The 22,002-nt window shown below is 49.2% G+C and overlaps 1 protein-coding gene across 2 annotated transcripts; it reads left to right on the forward strand.

Moving 5' to 3' along the window:
* Positions 1 to 5,015: 5,015 nt before the first annotated feature.
* On the forward strand, positions 5,016 to 15,229 carry TRAPPC3 (trafficking protein particle complex subunit 3). 2 transcript variants are annotated; one of them, XM_060625817.3, is made up of 6 exons: positions 5,016 to 5,190; positions 5,308 to 5,462; positions 12,346 to 12,443; positions 12,689 to 12,788; positions 13,837 to 14,019; positions 14,476 to 15,229. In XM_060625817.3, coding segments are annotated over exons 3-6 (405 nt in total). In that variant the 5' UTR covers positions 5,016 to 5,190; positions 5,308 to 5,462; positions 12,346 to 12,441; the 3' UTR covers positions 14,596 to 15,229. The 2 variants fall into 2 exon arrangements, with proteins under 2 accessions (XP_060481800.1, XP_060481799.1); XM_060625816.3 differs by lacking the exon at positions 5,308 to 5,462.
* Positions 15,230 to 22,002: the final 6,773 nt, after the last annotated feature.

The following is a 22,002-nucleotide window of genomic DNA, read 5'->3' on the forward strand; positions in this document are numbered from 1 at the left end:
TGACTCCCCCTGCGGCCGCGCGTTGGTACGCGCCACAGCGAGAGAAGACTATGTAGGGAGCGCTCCGGTGACTCACCCGCGGCTAGGACTGGGGGGAGTCGAGGGGAGCGGGCATGGGAGCCCCCAATCCCACCCTGGAACCTGGAGGCTCCGGCTCCGGGGCCCCGGGGCCTTGGCGCTAGCTTCAAATCCAAATTCTCCCCCAACCCCACCTCAAACCAAATCCACCCCGGGGGTGTGGAGAGACCTGAAGGAGGGTCCCAAGGAGACCCCTAAAAGGACTCTGCTTTCTCTCTCCTGGGGATGGCTGGGATGGGAGAGGCCCGGAACCTTGCTGCTGCCCTTCCTCCAGTATCCTATGGTTGGTGTCTTCCCTGCTCCTCAGGGGTAATTACAGGCCTGCACCAATGCTTTACTCAGGTCTCTAATCTGCTGGGTCCCTCCCAGCTCCAAACTGGGTGGTCTTGGCCCTGAACCTCCCCCACCCCTATCGGGCGACCCCTCCGATCTCCCCGGAAGGATTTTCTTCCCTGTGGCCTGTCGAGGAGGCAGTAAGCCTCTTCTGACTCCCCTCCCCCAAATAGTCCTGCTCACAAGCTCTTCGCGGTGGATCCCCCAATCCCCTTGTTGGTGCCAGCGGAGGTGGGGCCTCAAGCCAAGTCTGGCCAGCCTGAGAAGCGAGGGGGGAGCTTGCTGGGAAAGGTGGATCGATGATGGTGCTGCAGGGATTGACAGAGGGGAGGAAGGAGGAGGCACAGCTGAGCCCTGCCACCCCCTCCCTGCCCTTTGTCCTGACCTCCAGAAGGTCAGTTCTCTGGTTCTCCATTGTCCAGAGATTAGGTCCAGTGAGATGCAAGCCTCCTGCCCCTCTTTCCCGCCAGTGTCTTCTTCTTTGAACAGCTCCAGAAAGCAGCCATTTCAAGGGGGGTTGAGGGACAAAAGGGTCTGGGTCTCAGGCAACCTGGGAGCAGCCTGACTAGGAGGAGTGAGTAGTTGGGGACCTAAACTCTCTTGGAAGGGTGGGGGAGGGAATAGTGCTCCCTCTGGCCCCAAATCATTAGAACATGATGATGATGGAAAGCCTGCAAATGGAGCTGCTGACGTTAAGCTAGTGTCTTAACTTTTCTGAAACCCAGTCTGCTCGCCTATAAAATCAGGAAAATGATAGTACCATGAGGTATCATGGGGTCATTGTAAAGTTTAAATAAGGCAATGCAAATGAGATGCTTAGCACAGAGCCTGGCATATAAAATGTGTGCAATAAATAAAGATGATGATGATGATGATGATGATGATGATGATGATGATGGAGTTTTAAGCATAAAAGCAGACTAGGAGGAGGAGCAGATCTCTGTTGTCAGCCATCCCATCTGCAAAGTGAGGGGACCATGTGGATGATGGAGTCCAGGACTGCTCTTTATGAGGTCAGAGGCCTCAGGGCCTGCATTTTCCAGAATTGAACAGGCCTACCCTGAGCCAGGATTCATGAACGAAACCCAACAGGGGGAGAGCCCTCTAGGGTAGATCTTGAGGATGAACAACCTGGGTCTTCAGTGAGGGTGGGAACAGTGAGATACCTTCATTAGCTAGACCTCAAGAGTAGTGGAGGAGGAAATAAACGGTAGCTAAAGATGAAAAGAGAGGCCAGGGATGGTCTATATAAGAGGGTCTGAATGCCAATTGACATCATGTAGATGACGACCGTGGGGAGTCGTGAAAGTTTGCAAGGGGAGGGGTGAGCACTGCTTTAGAACTGGAAATTCTCTATTGTGTCTAATGATCCGGGACTGACTTTGAGGAACTCATGGCAAAGAGACAGTGTGTGGTATTAGCCTATGTCAGTCATTCTCAACCAGAGGCAATTTTGTCCCCCAGAGAACATTTGGCAATATTTAGGGGAACTTTTGGTTGTCAGAACTGGGGGTATCACTGGCATCTAGTTCTTAGACACCAGAGATGCTGTTTAACATCCTACAATGCTCAGAACAAAGCATCATTAGGCCCAAAATGTCGACAGTGCCAACGCAGAGGAACTCTTCTCTAGACTGAGGGTGGAGGCGCCCGTACCCCCTCACAAGATGCTAGTGGTGGGGACCAGCAGACCATCTGGGAGTTAGCCAACCTGATGGACGTTTCTCCCAGCCAGCCCCAGAAGGCTTCCTGTACAGTTGATGGGTCCAGGATGAGTCTTGGGAGGATGGCTAAGGGGAACCAGGAGTGCGTGCACCAGTGTCCTGTGATTAAGTCAAAGCAAACAAACGGAGAGATGGAGTGGGCTCCTCTCCATTTAGTCCCTGACTGATCAGGATCCCTGGCAGGTCCCAAGTGCTAGCAACTGAGAAGGTTTAGAGTATGTGTGTCTCTCCAAGTTTGGGGCTGGATGACAGCATCTGGGAGCCTCACGTGCCTCTACCCCCATATATTAGACATCCCAGAGAAGGAAGAAGTGAGATACTTGAAATATCAAGGACTGAAGCCCCAATAGGATGCCTTGCCCGCTTTGGTGAGGGGCAAGGAACTCTGTTGGCTCCCCTGTGACTCCCTTACCACCCAGGGCAGTCCCTCCTCCTCGGAAACAGGCACGAATGAGCTGTTCCTCTCACCACGAGGCTGGGCTTGAGCTAGGGGGCAGGGATCAGAAATAAGTCCCCTTCCCGATCCCCCAGGGGGAGGGCAGAGCAAGAGCATTTACAACCTCCTGGGTTTGGTGGGGCAGGGTCCAGGACAAAACTGATGGAGGGGTGAAGGAAATCACTGGGAGATTTGACACAGAGATATGAATCAGGAGGAAGGCCCAGGAGGCTGCCTCCACACTCACAAAATAGGAAGTGGGAGGGGCCTCATACTGGGGGCAGCAGAGAGAACAGACACCAGACTCTCACTCCCACCCCACCCCAAGGCACAGCATGGTGAATGGGTTAGAGACCCATACCACTCTCCTGGGGAGCCCTCCAGGCCCACTCCTCGAGGCTGAGGGTGGGGAATGTCCTCAAGGTCAGTGGTGACACCAGCGGCAATAAGGCCTCCCTCCCACCAGCTTGGAGACAGGAAGGGACAGGGACTGACTGGAGGGGGAGGAACTCAGATACAGGACCGAACAGGCTCACTGTTTGGGATTCCTGGGAAGGGTCTTTGCCTAGAGCCCCTGCTAGGAATGGGAAGCTGTCCCTGCTACATTCTTTTCTAGGGAGAAGGAGACAAGGGTGAGGAGTAGGTGCCTAGTGTTCTGAGATGTCTGGCCCTGAGCAGTGGTTGAGAAGGATTGGGATTTGGGAATGATGGGAGCTGTACCGAGAGCCCTTGGAGCAGCTGTCTAAGGAGGTTTAGGTTCACATCTGAGTGAGGGAGGAGACCCTATAAATCAGCTTAAAATGGACCCTCCCCCATCCTTAATTCAGGACTTGTGCCACTGGAAGGAGGAGTCCCAGAGAAAAAGACACCAAAAGGAGCAGTCACAGGCAGAAGAAGAATCTCAGAGGTCATAAGATGGGCAGGGAAAGGCTCCGCCTTCAGCTTCTCCAGAACCACCCTGCCTGACAGCAGTCTGGGTGGGGTCGGGCGGCTGGCCGTGACTGTGACTCAGGTTTCTGTGGGCAGCCAAGGGCAGCCGGCAGGGAGGAGCCCAGACCGACAGACAGACCAGCCAACTGCAGCTTTCACCTCAGCTGTCCTCTCTCCTGGGAATGCAGGAGGTTCTTCCCTGGCTGCGCTGGCCGCTGGGGGCTAGCTGACCCCCTGCCTCCTCCCCTGCCACAGCCCAGACCTCCAGTTCCTTCCCAGAACTCTCAGCCAAGGCACTGACACAGGAGGGAGAGTCAAAGGTCACTGCCTCTAGGGAGGCCCCAGAATGTCTTTGTCACAGGGAGAAGGGTATAATAACGATTGGTCCTGCACCCTGAGGGAGAGACTGGGAGAATCTTGGGAACTGGCCTTTAGCCGGAGCAGCCTGGGCCTCCCCAGTCTTCCCCAGCCAGGCTGGCTCACGTCTGGGCGGACTGGTTGTCATGGTGAAAGCTAGGGGCTAGAATGCAGCTGCTTACAGAGTCAGGCTACCAGGCTTAAGTGAGGAGAGGGTGCTCAGGGACTCCCAGGCCAGCCTGCTTACAACTGACCGGCCAGAGGGGATGGCTGGAGCTGAAACCGAAGAGCTATGGTCAGGGACTGTAGGACTTCCCCTGGTGATGGTGAGGGTGTGGCCAGCACATTCCCCTGGTGTTTCTGGGACCTGTTGGCTGTTTTTAGAGAGTGTCTGGAAGAAAGGGAATGCACATTTATTTTGTGACCAAGTGCTCTGCACTTGTGTCTCACCAATCTTCACAACAACTGAAAGAGATCCAGCAACTTGCCTAAAATGGCAAAGCTGAGATTAAAATCCGGGACTGGCTGCTACCAACGCTGGCGATCTTTCTTTTCCACGGACCAGGCAGTGTAGTTCTTGGGGAAGGGGAGGGAGACAAAGTGACCTGAATTTTAGCAAACAGACTGGATATTCCATCATGAGGCCACAGTGGTAGGATGCAGGTACTGGCTGCTTTTGGAGTTTGGGAACAAATGACAGTTTGAAAAAAACCACTAGTGAAATGCTTGGCACATAGGTTCTCATTAAATATTTTTGCAGTAAGAAGCCAGATTTGTGTATGAGCCGTAGCTAGTTTTCTGGGACATCCTGGGAGCTTCTGGCTCTGAATTGCAGCAAGAGCGGAAGAAGCTAGTTCGAAAGGGGGACTTTCCAAGACCAACCCAACAAGAGAGGAATTTGCGGAGCATCTGTGAGGGTGAGGGGGTGGGCGGAAGGGAAGTGTGTGGACTACGCACGATTCCCGCAAGCTCCGGACGCCACCCAGCGGCTATAATGTAGCCCTCGGGGAGCCAGGCTCTAAGAGAGTCAGCCGCGCGAAGCACTCTGGGACTTGTAGTCCAGCGGGGCTGCCAACGGAGCGGTTGGGTGTTGTAGTCTGACGTTTACTGGGCGGGAATTATCCTCATCCGCCGGACCACGAGTCCCGTGGTGCCCCGCGGCAGGCCGCGCAGGCGCGGTGAGTTGGTGCCGGTCAGTCCCGAAGGCTGAGGGGCCGCGGCTGGGTGGAGCGGTGTCCAGAGGGGTCGCCGAGCAGGTCTGTGGCGAGGCGGGGTCCGGCGGCCGGCACCATGTCTAGGCAGGCGAACCGTGGCACCGAGAGCAAGAAAATGGTAACTCGGAGCGCGTGACCTCGGCGAGCGGGGCGGAATGGAGGCGTTCTGGGGAAGGGGCCCGGCGCGGGGCGCAATTGGAAAAGGGCCTCCTATGAGCGCAAAGTGCTTTCGCAGGAAGGAAGGAGGAGGGGGCTGCCTGTGGGCCTGGAGGGGAGAGTCACGCCGGGGACGTCCCGGGCCTGAAGCAGGTTGCAGGGCCGCTGGAGTAGCTCAGAGATCCCTCCCCCGACGCCTGAGAGCCGCCGTGTGCTAGACCAACAGCGACGACGGTAATAGTAACTACCACTATTGCTCTCTTACTGTGTGTTAGGCACGGAGCCAGGCACTTTACGTACACGGTGTCATTTAATTCGCTAAGTAACTCTCTCAGGTAGATAATGTTACCACAGTTTTACGGCTCCGAGAGGTTACATAACTTCCCCAAATTTACATCTAGGAAGAGTTAGGATTTGAACTCATGTCTCTGTAGAACTTCCAAGTTTCAGACTACTGGGCCCTACTGTCTCTCACACTGTGCTCTGGGGATGGTAAGAGATGCTCCGATACTGATCCTGCCAGAAAGGAACTTTTATTTGGAGGAGTAGGCAGGGTGGCAGTAAGTGGTACCTCTCTGGTGAGGGGCGGGGGGCGGGGGGACTCCTTTCTTGCCCTGGGAATAGTGGGACACCATGTAGTCTGGTAAAGTTTGGTTGCAGGTGGCAGCCTGACCTGGAAAGTAAGGTAGATGACGCTTTCCTCCAAATTAAGGGGACCTCTTGCCAGGTGTTTTTCTTTGCCATATTCTTCCCTCCTCCAGAATTGCCCATGCTATCTTTCTTTCCCGATTTGGAAACTCAATCAGGGGCCCTTTGTTGACACTCAGCTCTAGTGGGGTGATTAAACATCCCTTATACCTTGGCATCTTACACTAGGAACAGCCACCAAAAATGGGCCACAGGAGGCCCTAACACTCCAAAGTAGTACCTGACTTTTTTTTCAGACGCCTTTTGAGAAGCTGCTGATACCAATGGATCTCCTCCCGAGATTTTTTTTTTAAGTTTATTTATTTATTTTGAGCGAGAGAGTATGGGCAGGGTAGGGGCAGAGAGATGTCTAATGGTGCAGAGCTCTACACGGAGCTCGAACTCACAAACCATGAGATCATGACCTGAGCTGAAACCAAGAGTCAGACACTTAACCAACTGAGCCACCCAGGTGCCCCTCCCCAGAAATGTTAAATTGACAGACATGTACATGGACACTTGTTTACATTTTGGGGGGATTTGTGGGTCCCTGAAGATCCTCCATGGATCACAGGTTAAGAATTCCTGTTTTGGAGAAAATATTAAGGACTTAAAAAGAAAAAAAGTATATTTTACTAGGAAACTGTCATGTAGGGGAAGAAGCATGGACATTGTTGGAATTCTCAAGTCTTGTTTGATCCTCAATTTCCTTATTTATAAATTGGGGACAATGATGCCTACTTAAGATTAAGTGAGATAACAGTGTACAATGTATGGGACATGAAATGTTTGTTTCCTCTTTTCCTAAGATATGAGGAGATGCTTCGTTTTCATATCTTAGTTTTGTTTTGTACTTTTTTTAAACCTGAAATCCCTATTGAAATATTTAATACCATTTTATTTATTTGTTTATATTTAAATATTGAGAGAGAGGGAGACAGAAATTCTGAAGCAGGCTCCATGCCGACCGAACCACCCAGGTGCCCTTTTAATACCATTTTAAACAGGAACCTCCAGGTTCCACCCTTAACACCAGCAGCAACCCCCTCCGTGTTCATTCTGCTTTGGTGAGGGGAGAATTAGGGAGGGGAGCAGCACACTCCCGCCTCAAGGCTTTTGCAACTGCTAGTGTCTCTGCTTAGAACTTCCTTCCCCCAATGAGTAACCCTAACCCTCATGTAGCTACTCCCTACTTCATTCGCAGTTACTCAAATGTCACCTCCTCTGAAGAGACCTTTCCTGACTACCTGACTAGTTTTCTGTCCTCGTACTCTACTCTGTTTTTCTTCATGGCGCTATTCCATTATAAATTATATACTTGTTTCTTTTCAGTCTTCCCCATGAAAATGTAACCACCAGAGCAAGGATTTGTTTTGTCCATTGCTCTGTTCCCAGCATCTGGGATGATGCTTGGCTCTAGGGAATCAATATTTAGTGAATGAATGACATGAAGGTTTGGGGCACCCTCTCATTCATTTCCTGCTGGTGCCTACTTAAGGGCCTGTCACATGATCCTCTTGCTGGCCACCTGGTTTTGGTATGCTCCTCTCCTCCTGGGGGAGGTCTCTCCCTCTAGCAGCCCTCTTCCCAGTTGGCCCAACCTTCTGCTAATTACTGTGTTCCCACTTAAACCCTCCAAGACTTAAATGATTAATATACCCAAAGAACTAGACCTCTGCTTTTAGTCTGTGCGAGCAGAAGCAGCCCATGTATCTGGCAAACTTTTCCTGAGCCCTAACTATATGGGTAGCTCTGTGCTAGGTGTTGGGAGAAGTGCAGAGATGCAGTCCTAGTCCCTGACCTTGAGAAGCACATGCTATGAGAGAGGCAGAAAAGTATACAACACAGGGGTGTAGTACTGTCCTGGCCTAATTGCTTACTTGCTGTGTGACCTTCATTGTTGTAAGCATCAGTTTCACCATCTTTAAAAAATAGATTCGAAAGGGTAGTAATAGTATCTGTCATGGGGTTGTTCTGAGAGTTCATTGACATCATGCATGAAAAGCTAGCAGTGTGACAGTCCCCTCAACACAGTTGGCACTCGGTAAATGTCAGCTAGCAAGCATCCTTGTTTGTACAGATATTAGCCTTTATGTATCTGTACAGTGTTTGGTTCTTGAATTCCATGGACAGTCAAACCCAACTTTATTTTGTGTTGTGTTACTAGTAACCCAACCCCAGTGGCTGTATTGTCTAGTGCTCAGGTGGGTTACTACTTCAGTGGCAGCACTCAGAATCTCCATACAGGAGGCCGGAGGGTAAGAGAGAGGGATCAACTCCCTCCTGTTACTGACCTTCATTCCCAGCTGCTTGGGGCAGTCACACTGAATTATTTGTGTTGATAAAAATAGTAAATGTGACTCTTGGAGCATTAGCTCCAAAGATCGGCCCCCCTAGGAAGATTTGTTTGTCCGGGGCACTAACTGAAAAGGCTTTGAAAACCATCAAGTACAGTAGCTCACCTGAAGTAGGGCTTGGCTTTACTTGCTCTGCTCAGGTTGTGCCTATAGTACTTGGAGATCGTATTGGCTATTCTGTGGTTTCTTGGTCTGCAAAGCATTTAAAGTCCGTTATCTCATTAGATCCTCCAGCATGACAGATTTTACTGTTACCCGTGTTTGTGTGAGGGGATTGAGATTTAGCAAAGTAAAGTGACTTACCTAAAATCCCACAGCTAGTAAGTGGCAGTCCAGACTCAGAATCAGGTCTTCTGACTACAAACCCAGTATTCATTCATTCATTCTTTCTTTCTTTCTTTCTTTCTTTCTTTCTTTCTTTCTTTCTCTTTCCTTTTCTTTTCTTTCTTTCTTTCTTTCTTTCTTTCTCTTTCCTTTTCTTTTCTTTCTTTCTTTCTTTCTTTCTTTCTTTCTTTCTTTCTTTCTTTTTAATTTTTTAAAGTTTATTTATCTTGAGAGAGAGAGAGAGACAGAGGGAGAGAGAGCATGAGCAGGAAAGGGGCAGAGAGAGAAGGGGAGAGAGAGAATCCCAAGCAGGCTCTGCACTGTCAGCACAGAGCTCGATGCAGGGCTCGAACTTACCAACCACGAGATCATGACCTGAGCCAAAACCAAGAGTCAGAGGTTTGACTGAGCCACCCAGGTGCCCCATAAACCCATTATTCTTTCTCTTTGCCTTATTAGTTATTACAAAGTTCTTTATATTGATTCAAAAATCTCCCTCAAACCAATTCAGGATACTCTCTGATAGCACACTACAGAGAACTAGTTTAAGAATAAAAAATAACAGGGGCGCCTGGGTGGCTCAGTCGGTTAAGCGGCCGACTTCGGCTCAGGTCATGATCTCGCGGTCCGTGAGTTCGAGCCCCACGTCGGGCTCTGTGCTGACAGCTCAGAGCCTGGAGCCTGCTTCCGATTCTGTGTCTCCCTCTCTCTGACCCTCCCCCGTTCATACTCTGTCCTCTCTCTGTCTCAAAAATAAATAAACGTTAAAAAAAAAAAATTAAAAAAAAAAAGAATAAAAAATAACAGCATCTACTTCTTTTGTAGGTACTGTACTTCTTGTGTAGGTACTATGCAGCAGGTGCCCTATATATATCTCATTGTAGCCCTCGAGGGCAGATAGTATTGTCACCATTGTACAGATGTGAAAAAAAACTGATGTTCCAAAATACTAAGTGATGGCTTCGATCACATAACTTTTTACAGGACAGTGCTCAACTATTAAGAAGACTGAATCTCAGTTACTTAACCTGTCACCTATAAAATGGGGATGGATGATGTTTGCTAAACTCCTGGTTGTTATTAGGATTAATGAAAGGCATTCTGAAGATTTTATAAATGTAAATGGCCCTTGTTACTAAACATAATTAAAGCACTTAAAAATGTTGCAGAAGAGATTCATGTTTTTGTTGGGAAGGAGAATGTGGTTATTATGTTCAATGAAGAAGTTGGATCAATTGAATTAGCTGACCTTTAAGGTCCCATGAAACCTTTTGTCGTAAGGGTCACAAGGACTGAAAACCCAGGTCAGCAGTAACCTGTCTTCCTCTTCTGTTTTCTCTTTTATTCATTCCTGTCAAATCACATTGGTCTCTTAGCTGTTTCTCAAACATGGCAGACATACTCCCATGTCAGTGTCTTTGCACTTGCTTCCTACAATCTTTTCACCCAGGTTTCTTCATGGCATAGCCTTACTTCCTTCAGGTCTTTGCACAAATATCACCTTACTAGGCCTTCTCTGACTATCCTATTTAAAATTGACACCTCTTTCTCTCTCCCTCCCCTTTTCTCTCTCTCTCTCTCTCTCTGTCTCTCTCTCTCTGTCTCCCTCTCCCTCTCTCCCTCTCTGTGTGTGTGTATCCTTTGCTGGCTTTTTGTCCATAGCTCTTATCATCATCTGGCAAACCATATATTTTATTCAATTTATTATGTATCACCCTCCTATTAGATAATCTCTGGTACATAGTAGACATTGAATGGATGACTTTTTTCTGTGCGACAGCTCCACTCCTATTTTTAAAGTATGAAGACCTTTAAGTGATGTATTTACATTGCACACTGTTCAAGTGGGCTTGGTTCATAATCAGAGATGGAGACAGAATTGCAAATTAAGAGAGAGTGTGGAGAACCTGGGCCAGGAATCTCATTCCCAAATCCCAGGCATATTGATTCTGTGACCATGGACAGATCTGTTTAGAACCTTGATTTTTTTTATTGGTAAATTGGGGGCTGCTGCGTGTATAAGGTGCTTGATAACATTGTGATATGCATGTTACTTGGCATTATGGTGGGCTGAGGCCATTGGAGTCTCTATCCAAAGGCTCATTAATAATGGAAGGAAAGCTCTCCTGATTTAATGCAGTGGTGCCAACTCGATAGACTGGTAACTGCTGGATTGTCTCCATCCATTCATGTCCAAGCCATTCTAGTGCCAAACCTGTAACTTTACTAAAAAATCATTGGCCTCCTTAATAGCTTCCCCTTAATTGCCATATTTGGTAAATGGTCTCTGGGAGACACCCTGATCTGACTGTTTTAGTTTAGTTCAAAAAGCCTCCTGGTTCTGAAACTGATTCTCTGACTCTCTAGTGCAGGTAAGTTTTTTGTTATTTTTTAGGGGGGCTATTAATATTGAACTTATGGGGAACAGTGGGTAGAGTGAATATTGGCTTAGAAACTCTTGTTTTTTGTCTCCCAAAATTACTTTTGTCAATAATTAGCTGTTTGTCTTTGGGCAGATTACTTAATCATTCTGAGTCTCAGTTTTCCTCATCTCTGAAATGAGATTAATCCCTGCCCTTTCTGCCTTACAGAATTATGGTGGGGTGGAAAATGAGACTATGAAAAGTAGAAGGCAGTATGTGAGCAGAAGGCTCACATTATCATTCTTGCAGTGACCTCAGCACCAGGCCAGGGGGACGAGGTGAGGAGCACTGAGGTCCTGAGAGCCTGGGCCTTAACATTACTTGGACTTTCTTCCCCAGAAGACTTGAGGACAGAAAGGTGCTCTGCCCCAAGTATGACGAGCTTCCACTCAGAAGGGAGCGGTTGGGTGGCTGACTTGATCTTTCAGCCTGCCTTCTGTGTGGATCCATTGCCCCAGATGTGCTGTTAGCATGTTCTTCACTGTGTTTAGCTCCTGACCTCCTGCTTTCATTCTGTAGTCATGGCATTTGTCATCCTTTCCCTTCCACATCTCTGTTTCTTGGTAGGTAGGTGACAGGAGTCTTTATCTGAGACAGGGATTCTGTGATTTTAACTGTGGTTGTAGTAGAAACCAGTCCAGATCAGGGCTGTGTTCCAGGTACACAAAAGATTGGACTCCTTTCAGAGTGACCCCATTCCTGGAAACATTTTCGCTCTGTGTCAAGAGGAACATTATTTTTCCTCATTTTGGTGACTTAGGAGGGGGATTATCAGAGCAGCGGACTTTGTCTAGGACTTCCTTTCCTCCCCACAGACAAGGCCCCTGGGTCCTTGCTGCTCGTGGGTGGGGCGCTGGGAGTGAGTTGAAGCCAGGACACCCCAGATATTCTTAGGTGTAGAGAAGCCATTGGTCACACCTGCTAACATACAGAAGCTAATCTGTAACTGTCTGTTTCAGGTCTGTCTTTCATGGTATCTAGTGGATGACTGCTGCTCCCACCCCAGATTCTGGTGACCCAAGCTTAGCTTGGCGGTTGTGGTGGAGTCCTGGGTTAGCAGAAACCCACCTTGATATGTTGGAAGAGTGACTCCTCTATGCATGAAGTGCCTTCTACAACCTGTTCTGTAGTAGGTCTGGCTGAAGCCCTGCCACCTTGACCCTGGGGAGCCACACTCGTTGGCACTCCATAGAGGAGGATGTTCTTTCTCACCATACACGGATGACCTTCCTTTGAATCCTGACAGCTGCATTGAGGCTGATCTAGACTCACTAAACTTTGTTTTTTGTGCATCTTGGTTCTGACTGTCTTTTGAATGTCTTTTAGAGCTCTGAGCTTTTCACCCTTACCTATGGGGCCCTGGTCACCCAGCTATGCAAGGACTATGAAAATGATGAAGATGTGAATAAACAGCTGGATAAAATGTGAGTGAGCTGCTCTGCGGGAGGGACAAGAATGGGGCTCCCTAGTGCACAATCCGCATGGTCCTTTAGAGCCCAGAACAGGATTCTCTTTTGTAACCAATATTTTGGATACAGTTTCCACTGAGCTCATGTATTGAGATGTTTTGGAATTGTCCCCTATTTTCCCTTTACCACCAGCAGCCTTATGTTCAGACATAAGACATTCACACTCCATAATACAGTCTGTTCTCTTATTTTCTTCCCAGGGGCTATAACATTGGAGTCCGACTGATAGAAGATTTCTTGGCACGGTCAAATGTTGGAAGGTGCCACGACTTTCGGGAAACTGCAGACGTCATCGCCAAGGTCATTATCCTGGGCCACCTTGTTGTGCTGAGGGATGTCATTGGGAGGCACTGCTTACCACACTCTCCATCTCCCTTAGAGAGGCCCTTAGTATTCCAAAATACTAGTTAGGCAGCTGTCTGGTCAAAGGAGTCTTCCTGGTGGTTTGGGAATAGCACAGATTATGAAAAGGGAAGAGTGGTTGGGATCATCTGTGTGGATGAAAGCCCCACTGAAGTCAAAGCCAGGTCTCCTTGACTGTGAAGATGTAGCAGAGCAGCCTGGGGGTTAAGAATACAGACTTTGGATTCAGACAAACCTGGCTTCAAATTCTGGCTCCAGTACTTACCAGTTAAGGGTAAGTTGCTTTTAACCTTTTAATTATCACTTACCTCATCTTTAAAAAAGGAAAATAAGAGCTGCCTCACAGAGTGATTGTAAGAAGTAAAGGAAATAATGAACATGAGCATTCAATTAAAACGAATACACTTAACTTAGTGTGCTTATAGGAAATGGTCACTATTGATAATATTAACATTACGTATGGTAGAATTAATAATAAGTGATAAAACGCCTTTAGCTTTGTGGCGTCCGTTGCCTAAAGGTTGGTTCTTTCTGTTGGAGAGCATGCCGGCCCCAATCCTACAGAGAGCTGATAGTGAAGAGACAGTGTGAGGGTTTGGAATCAGGAGGGTGGATAGAGGGAAGGATGTCTTCAGAGTAATTCTGCCACAGTGACTCATACTTGCTTTCAAGAAGGATTCAGGTAGCACAGAGGACGAGGAAGTGGACCGGGCCTCTCATGTGCTGGTTCCGAGAAGCCACCCCGTCAGAAGAAGTGTAGGTGGGCAGCAAGTTGCCTAATTGTATGACGCCTTGAAGGAGCGGGGTGTGGAATTGTGCACAGATGCTTTGTCTTTTTTGCCCTGAATGCCTAAAACTCCAGTGTTTTGCAAAGGCCACAGTTTTGTTCCCAAGCCATTTAGTTCTCCTTTGCCAGTCCCATCACCTTCCCTGGTGTGCGGTCCCTACTCCTCTTCCACATAGTGCTGTCGTGTGTTCCTGACAGGTGGCGTTCAAGATGTACTTGGGCATCACTCCAAGCATCACCAATTGGAGCCCAGCTGGTGACGAATTCTCCCTCATTTTGGAAAATAATCCCTTGGTGGACTTTGTGGAACTTCCCGATAACCACTCATCCCTTATTTATTCCAATCTCTTGTGTGGGGTGTTACGGGGAGCCTTGGAAATGGTGAGTGCGGCTCTTTACCTCCTGGGACACCTGAAATGTAGTAGGGGCTTGATAAAGGTTTGAAGGAATGAGAGAAGGAGAGAAAAGAAAGGCCTTTGGCTCCCCTCAGCACTTTGCTACCTGAGATGTGACGCTGCTGAGCATAGGATCCAAGGTGGATGTTTCTACATGGTGATGATTCTTGCTGATAGTAGTGCTGTCAGCCCCCAAAGCCCAGGAAATTCCCAGATTGGCTTATTTGGGTAAAGGTCTCATTTGTGGGTGCTCTTTGTTAAGTCAGCCTTACAGATCGGGGCCACTGCTTTCTACAGGGACACGAACTGGCAATCCTATCCTTGCGAGAAACCAGCCCCCTTGTTGGGACTGCCATGGATGAGTCAGCTACAGCCTGTCCCCTGTGGTTCCCCAGAGGCTGCAACTAGGCACCCGCCCCTTCATTTTCCCACTGTCCCCCAGGTCCAGATGGCTGTGGAGGCCAAGTTTGTCCAGGACACCCTGAAAGGAGACGGTGTGACAGAAATCCGGATGAGGTTCATCAGGCGGATTGAGGACAATCTCCCAGCTGGAGAGGAGTGACCATCCCCAGGACTTCAGGGTAGCTAGCAGGAAGGAGCACTTGTTGGAATCAGAAGCCTCAGCTCCCTCTGCCCTCTAGAACTCAGTGACTCTTTTAACATGGTTGTTACATATTTTTCTGTTTCCATTCTCCATGCTAATAAACAGCAGACTGCAATCTAGTCCATTTACCCCACAAGTGTGTACATTCAGGAGGGAAACTCTTTGCTCCCTCTCCCTTCAGAGGGGTTGGATGCAGTCATCTCTGGTTGGACTAGAAAGAGCTCAACTGTTTTACATTCCTGTTTGAATTTTCCAAAGCAAAACCCGTTTGATCCCATTAAAGAGGCAAGCCTACCCCACATCTATTCCTGGGCCTTCAGAAAGCCATTGGTAAATGGCTGTAGGGAATCCAGGGTTGTGGGATGGGGGAGGAGAGGCTGATAGGGATGGACAGGAATTACTAGTCATGGTGTGACACACTCTAGTGCTTGCCAGGAAAGGGGAGCCATGCTGCAAACACTGACTTCTGGGAAGCCACCCAGGTCTCATTCCTCCCTGCTGTTTGGAGGCAACATCTCCTCTTTTTACAGAGGGTCCATCCTTTTTTCTTACAAATTCTTCAATAAAGACACATTCTTGAGTGAAATCTTAATCATGTTCTGTTTTCTTTCTGGAATTTGATTGCAGTGGAGTGAGGAGACCAGCTAAATCCCTGGACCCTGCCTTGCTTTTACCTGGTCTAGAAATGGCTTCTCCCCACAGACTAGAGAGTCTGGGAAGCCTGGGAGCAAATACTCCTTCAAAGTCACTTTTGGGTTTATTATCTAGCAAAATCTAGAAGCAGACCATTACCGCAGATATACCTAAAATGGACTACCTTGAGCTTTTTGGCCACTAAGTTGGAAGGCTTGGCTAGAGAGACCTTGTTAAGAATGGGGAGGGGAGGGGCGCCTGGGTGGCTCAGTCGGTTAAGCGTCCGACTTCAGCTCAGGTCACGATCTCGCGGTCCGTGGGTTCGAGCCCCGCATCGGGCTCTGGGATGACGGCTCAGAGCCTGGAGCCTGCTTCGGATTCTGTGTCTCCCTCTCTTTCTGCCCCTCCCCCGTTCATGCTTTGTCTCTCTCTGTCTCAAAAATAAAACGTTAAAAAAATTAAAAAAAAAAAAAAAAAAGAATAGGGAGGGGACACCTGGCTGGCTCATTCAGTAGAGCATGTGACTCTTGATCTTAGGGTTATGAGTTCGAGTCCCACGTGTGTCATAGAGTTTACTTGAAAATAGGGATGCCTGGGTGGCTCAGTCGGTTGAGCTTCTGACTCTTGAGTTCAGCTCAGGTCGTGGTCTCATGGTTCATGGGATCGAACCCCGCATCTGGATCTGCTGACAGCATGGAGCCTGCTTGGGATTCTCTCTGCCCCTGCCCAGCTTACGTGCACACATGCGCGTGCTCTCCCTCCTTCTCAAAATAAATACTGAAAAATAAAAATAGGTGAAAGCCAGATGGGAGGTTTGAGAGGATGAAAGGGAGAGGACTAAGAGTACTAAATTTTTTTTTCAAGGAGTTTTTTTTTTTTCATTTTTTAAAAAATGTTTATTTATTTTTGAGACAGAGGGAGACAGAGCATGAGTGGGGGATGGGCAGAGAGAGAGGGAGACACAGAATCCGAAGCAGGCTCCAGGCTCCGAGCTGTCAGCGCAGAGCCCGATGCAGGGCTCGAACCCACGAACCGTGAGTTCATGACCTGAGCCAAAGTCAGACGCCCAACTGACTGAGCCACCCAGACGCCCCTCAAGGAGTTTTGCTGTAAAGAAGAGCTAAGAAGTAGGGTAGTGTCTATAGGGTGATACGAAGTCAAAGGAAAGTTAAACCTCTGGTGTTGGGTACGATTTTTTGAGTGCTTACCATGTGTCAGACGTTGTCCTAGCACTTTGCATTACCTAATCCACGATAATTCCATTATTCACAATAACTCCATTTTGATTTAAACTTTTTTTAAGTTTATTTGAAGAGAGACTGAGACAGCACCAGTTGGGGAGGGGCAGAGAGAGGGAGAGAATCTCAAGCAGGCGACCAGCAGCCAGCACAGAGCCTGATGCAGGGCCTGAACTCATGAAACTGTGAGATTATGACCTGAGCTGAAACCACGGGTCAGACGCTTAACCAACTGAGCCACCCAGGTGCCCCAAAATAAGTCCATTTTTAGAGGGAAGACGACAAATTGCCTGAAGTTATATGGCCATTAAGGGGAGAAGCTAGGTCACAAAGCCCATGTTTTGTTTTTTGTTTTTTGGGGTTTTTTTTGCTTTATTGACATTTTTTCTTTTTTTTTTAATTTTCTTTTTTCTTTTTTTTAAATTTACATCCAAATTAGTTACCATATGGTGCAACAATGATTTCAGGAGTAGATTCCTTAATGCCCCTTACCCATTTAGCCCATCCCCCCTCCCATAACCCCTCCAGCAACCCTCAGTTTGTTCTCTGTATTTATGAGTCTCTTCTGTTTTGTCCCCCTCCCTGTTTTAATATTATTTTTGTTTCCCTTCCCTTATGTTCATCTGTTTTGTCTCTTAAAGTCCTCATATGAGTGAAGTCATATGATTTTTGTCTTTCTCTAATTTCACTTAGCATAATACCCTCCAGTTCCATTCACGTAGTTGCAAACGGCAAGATTTCATTCTTTTTGATTGCCAAGTAATGCTCCATTGTGTGTATATATATTCTCCACATCTTCTTTATCCATTCATCCATCGATGGACATTTGGGCTCTTTCCATACTTTGGCTATTGTTGATAGTGCTGCTATAAATGTGGGGGTGCATGTGTCCCTTCGAAACAGCATACCTGTATCCCATGGATAAATACCTAGTAGTGCAATTGCTGGGTCATAGGGTAGTTCTATTTTTAGTTTTTTGAGGAACCTCCGTACCGTTTTCCAGAGTGGCTGCACCAGCTTGCATTCCCAACAAAGCCCATATTAACTGTGATGTCTGGTTCACATGGAGAGGTGGGAGGGGAGCAGGCCTGTGGGCCCCTCTCCCAGCCTTACAGAAGTTAGGATAGCTTTTCAAGGGAGGGATCAGAGGTTGTCAGGCCTTATTGGTAGCACTGTTCTTAGAGACAGCCTAGGGCCTTGAGGTCCCGATACTCAGGTTGTTGGGGGGAAATGGGGCCTCTGGGCTTTTCTCAAGGTTAGTGCACAGGCCTGAGGTGATGCATTGTGCGTTAAGTTTGTCTTGGTTGTGTAGGTTAGAACCAAGGTTTTGGGACGCCAGTAACAGAGGCAGTTTGCACACGACCTGCCTCCTCCAGTTGGGTTAGGCCATCAAGCAGGGGTGGGGAGGGGGTGTCACTTTTGTGTTCCCAAGTATAGGGAGGCTCCCTCTGGGATCCTGTCTTTTCTGAGCCTCTTTACCTCCCCCTCCAGATACAATTTAGGGCCCTAGGGCGGGCACCCCATTTCGGTCAATGGTATCCTTAGCACCCAGTATAGGGCTGGGTCCAGTCACCCTAGAGTTTGAGTGAATCAAGGAGGTAAAGAGAATGAATGTGGGCCCAGATGTGGACGCGCTGTGCGGTGCCTGGGCCCTGCCTAGGAAAGTGAACCGCACCCTTCCCTCCTCCAGGGGGCTCTCACCCTTCCTCTTGTAGCACCACCCCCACTTCCCGGCAGCCTTTTGTATGGTATGAGGTTTTAGATATTTCCTTTCCCAGAGTTAAACATGGGCAGCATTACAGAGTCGGCAAGCTGTGGAAACAAAGCCCCCTCAGTGATTTTTCCCAGTGGCAGCCCCACAATTGTGTGATGTGCACCCAGAGGCTGAGGGAAGGGAGGGGGTGGGGACTATGGAACTATTGGGAACATCACCTCATCATCTCTTCCAAATGAGCCAAACATATACAAGTCCAGCAACCAAGCTTCGAGGTCCCCTACCACATCCCCACCCCTGGAATTAATTCATTGTGGATTATATATCCCTCACCTTTACTCTGACTGAGGCTGGGACAGCCCCCCAAGGCTGGGCCATTCCTTGCTCTCCAGGATGTTACCGGCATGCCCTCCCAAGCAAGATGGGTCAGGTCTGTCTGGCTTTACGGCAGGGGGGCTGAATAATGAGGTCAGCAGCCTGGGTTGAAGCTAAATTCTGGGGCCTGGGGCCGGAGTCCATGCTGGTGGCCTTTGGGCTTGGCACTGGCTCCGCAGAGCTCAAAGAAAAGGCCTTGCTCTTCAGCCTTTGGCCACCAGGGGTCTCCAGATCACCACTCTGTTGTCCTAGCGTGACCATTGGACCCCTGGTTTTCATAATTTGCTAGAAGATGCACCTGATGGACAAATCTCAGAAGCTGGTTAGAATGTGGACGCGCTCCCCCCTTCCCCCCAGTCACTCCCACAGGATCTGACAGCAAAGCTTACGTGCTGCCAGGCTAAGTGAGGGCGAAGGCCTAGCTACTGAACCCAGGGCATTAGAGCACTTGGGCAAAGAAGTGTGTGGCCCCTGTGCATACCCCAAACTCTCATGCTGGCCTCAGTTGCACAAGCTAGCCCTGAGCCCTCCTCTCATCAACCCCTCATCTTCCTAAGTGGAGACCAGAGCACCAGCACTGTTCCCCTGATGTAAGAGAGTCCTATTCCTGCCCTAGACCTCCACGCGTGACATTTCCATATTTAGGTTATACTTTCCCCTGGTGGGTTGGCCTCCCCTATATTTGTACTGGGCATCCAGAGAAGGAGGTGGCAACAGAGGCCCAGGACAGAAATTGCATTAAGTAAAATTAAAATAGTCTCCTAACAAGTAGTTCATTGTGGATGGTTGGGGGTGCTGGTGCAGGAAAGGCATCTTCTGGTTCTCTCGGAGCTTAAGTGCTACCATGTGCTGTTCCCTGGAAGCCAGAGGGCCGGTGGGGGCGGGGGGGGGGGGGCGGTGCAGGGAGGGTGGCGGTAGGCAAGGAGCCTCGTTGTTACGGTTCCCCAGCCTTTGATGTAGAGCCAGGCCTGACCCTAGGACAGCCGAGGGCCACTGCCAGGGTTGCTGTGGGACACAGCGCATTCCTGGGGGCAATTTACGCTCCTGGCAGGAGGAGAGGAAAGTTTCTACTGTGGGGAAGGGGGTGGAGGGAGGGCGCTGCAGAAGAAGTTAGGGGGTGGTTGTTGTGAGGGACAGTGGAGGGAGCCAAGGCATAGGGCGGCACCATCTTACCTCGCCTGGTAAGCCTTCACTGGCTTGGGCGGAGGCCTCCTCCGGGAAGCCCTCTCTGATGGGCCCAGAGCTGCTGAGGAGCAGCACCCTCACTCTGCACCACACACGTGGGCCAGCCCAGGTAGAGCCCCAGGGGACGCCCAGAGAAGCAGCCGTTCTTCCTTCCTGGCTCTGGGCGCCTGGACTGTCAGCCGTGGGGACGTGTAGGACTGAGCTGGGCTGAGGAGGGCTGGGGGGACGATGTGAGGGCTTGAGAGCGTGTGTGAGTGAGCGCGGACAAATGTTATTCATAGCAACAGCTAATATTTGTTGAAGAGGGGCTACACGCTGGTCAGTGCTGGTCTAAGTGCTTCACGTGCATTTTTCTTTTCTTTTTTTAAAATTTTTAAATGTTTTATTTATTTTTGAGAGCGAGAGACAGAGTGTGAGTGGGGGAGGGGCAGAGAGAGAGGGAGACACAGAATCTGAAACAGGCTCCAGGCCCCGAGCTGTCAGCACAGAGCCCGATGCGGGGCTCGAACCCACAAACTGTGAGATCATGACCTGATCCGAAGTCCGACGCTTAACTGACAAGCCACCCAGGCGCCCCACATACATTTTTCATTTAGCCTTCCCAATAGCCCTATCCCTATGCCCATTCTGGAGATGGGAAAACTGAGGAACACTGAGCTAGTACATTGTAGATTCAGGACTTGAACCCAAACAATCCAGTATTGGATACCACACTCTAAATTATGTGTTACATGTGCAAGTGTTGGGGTTTCAGTGTGTGTCTGTTTCTGTGTATTCCTTGGGGAGTGTGTCTGTATGTGAACTCTTTCGCTTAACAAAAAGAGTCCTGTGCTGGGAGCTGGGGAGATGCTGGGAGCTTCCGTCCGTGGGGGAGCAGCCCGATGCAGTGTGTGTAGTGGCGGGGAGGAGGAAAGGGACAGAAGAGGTTGTAGACCAGAGACAAAGGCAAGTTTGGGTTCTGCTCCTTACTGGTTATGTGACACTGAGTGAAGGATTTGAACTCTGAGCACCAGTTTCTTCATCTGGTTTAAAATGGGGCTAATAATGCCTGCCTTATGGACTGTTTTGAGGATGAAACAAGAAGAAGTGTGTAAATTTCCTGGCATATTCTGGCTGTTCCCTAATTGGCAGTTATGTTTAACGTGATTGCGAGTACAGAACCGTCTTGCAAAACTACTGCTTGTGGATATAGGAGGGTCTGAGTGTGTGCAGAGAGTAATTTTGTGAATTCAAGGCTGTGTCCGTGGTGCTCATCGCTGTATCCCCAAGCATCTAGTGCTACTTTTTAGCACAAATTGGGTGCTCAATAAATGTTTATTGCCTGCATGCCGACTGAGTGTGAGGATGAAGTGAGGAGGGTCCATAGACAGAGGGGTATGTGGACCTCCACCAGGACCAGCTACCTAATTTATGGGGCTCGGTACAAAATGAAAATGTAGAACTCCTTGTTCAAAAATTATGAATTTCAAGGTGACCCCGCAGAGCAGTAAACCAAGCCTGTCTGAGCAAGGAGCTCTGTGTGAATGTGCAGGCAGGCATGCCCATGAAGCCAGCCCTGGCCTCCACTTGCCTGAGTCCCCAGCTGTCCCCAAGCCCAGATACCCAGGACAGAGTACAAGCAGACTCCAACCATGGTCCACCATGCTTCCCAGCTTGCTGGAGGAGAGGTGAGGAAGGGAGGGATTGCCCACCTGTGGGCAGGCCAGGAGAAAGCGGAGGGAGGGCCCAGTGACCTGCAGACCTCCTCCCCAGGGAGCCTTTCCAGAGCCAGGCCATGCTTGAGAGCAGCCCTCGGCCCTCCATCCCTTCAGGAGCTCCCCGCTCCCCCCACCAAGCCACCAACCAGGGCTCTGGGTGGTCTGGGCACATGTGGTCACATTTAGATGTTGATTGAAGCAAAATTGTTATAAGATTAGAACATTTAAGGTAACTTTAATTTCCACTGCATTACTGGGATTTTTGAGGATGGGGCCGAGAGATCCCCTGGGGTGGAAGTGAGGGGGTGGTGGGGGTTGCAGGAGGGTCTTTATTTCTCTAGTCCTGTAGGAGAAGCCTCTGGCGACTGGAAGAAAGGAGGGTGAGACAGAGAGAAGGGCTTCCCAGGAATTGTAGAACCAGTCCTCCAGCAGATGTCAAAGCTGGGGGTGGGGATGAGGTGGGGGTGCAGAATCGCCAAGGCACTAGTGGAGCAGGAATTTACCAGCACCACACCCCTCCCCC

The sequence above is a fragment of the Panthera onca genome, chromosome C1 (genome assembly GCF_046562875.1).
Source record: "Panthera onca isolate mPanOnc1 chromosome C1, mPanOnc1 haplotype 2, whole genome shotgun sequence".
NCBI classification, from domain to species: domain Eukaryota; kingdom Metazoa; phylum Chordata; class Mammalia; order Carnivora; family Felidae; genus Panthera; species Panthera onca.

What these genes read in the sequence shown, in the direction of transcription:
- TRAPPC3 (XM_060625816.3), top strand. Translation starts at nt 5,149, where the DNA reads ATGTCTAGGCAGGCGAACCGTGGCACCGAGAGCAAGAAAATG. An exon ending in GCACCGAGAGCAAGAAAATG is followed by an intron (nt 5,191 to 12,345) that starts GTAACTCGGAGC and finishes AATGTCTTTTAG; the next exon opens with AGCTCTGAGCTTTTCACCCT. An exon ending in AATAAACAGCTGGATAAAAT is followed by an intron (nt 12,444 to 12,688) that starts GTGAGTGAGCTG and finishes TTTTCTTCCCAG; the next exon opens with GGGCTATAACATTGGAGTCC.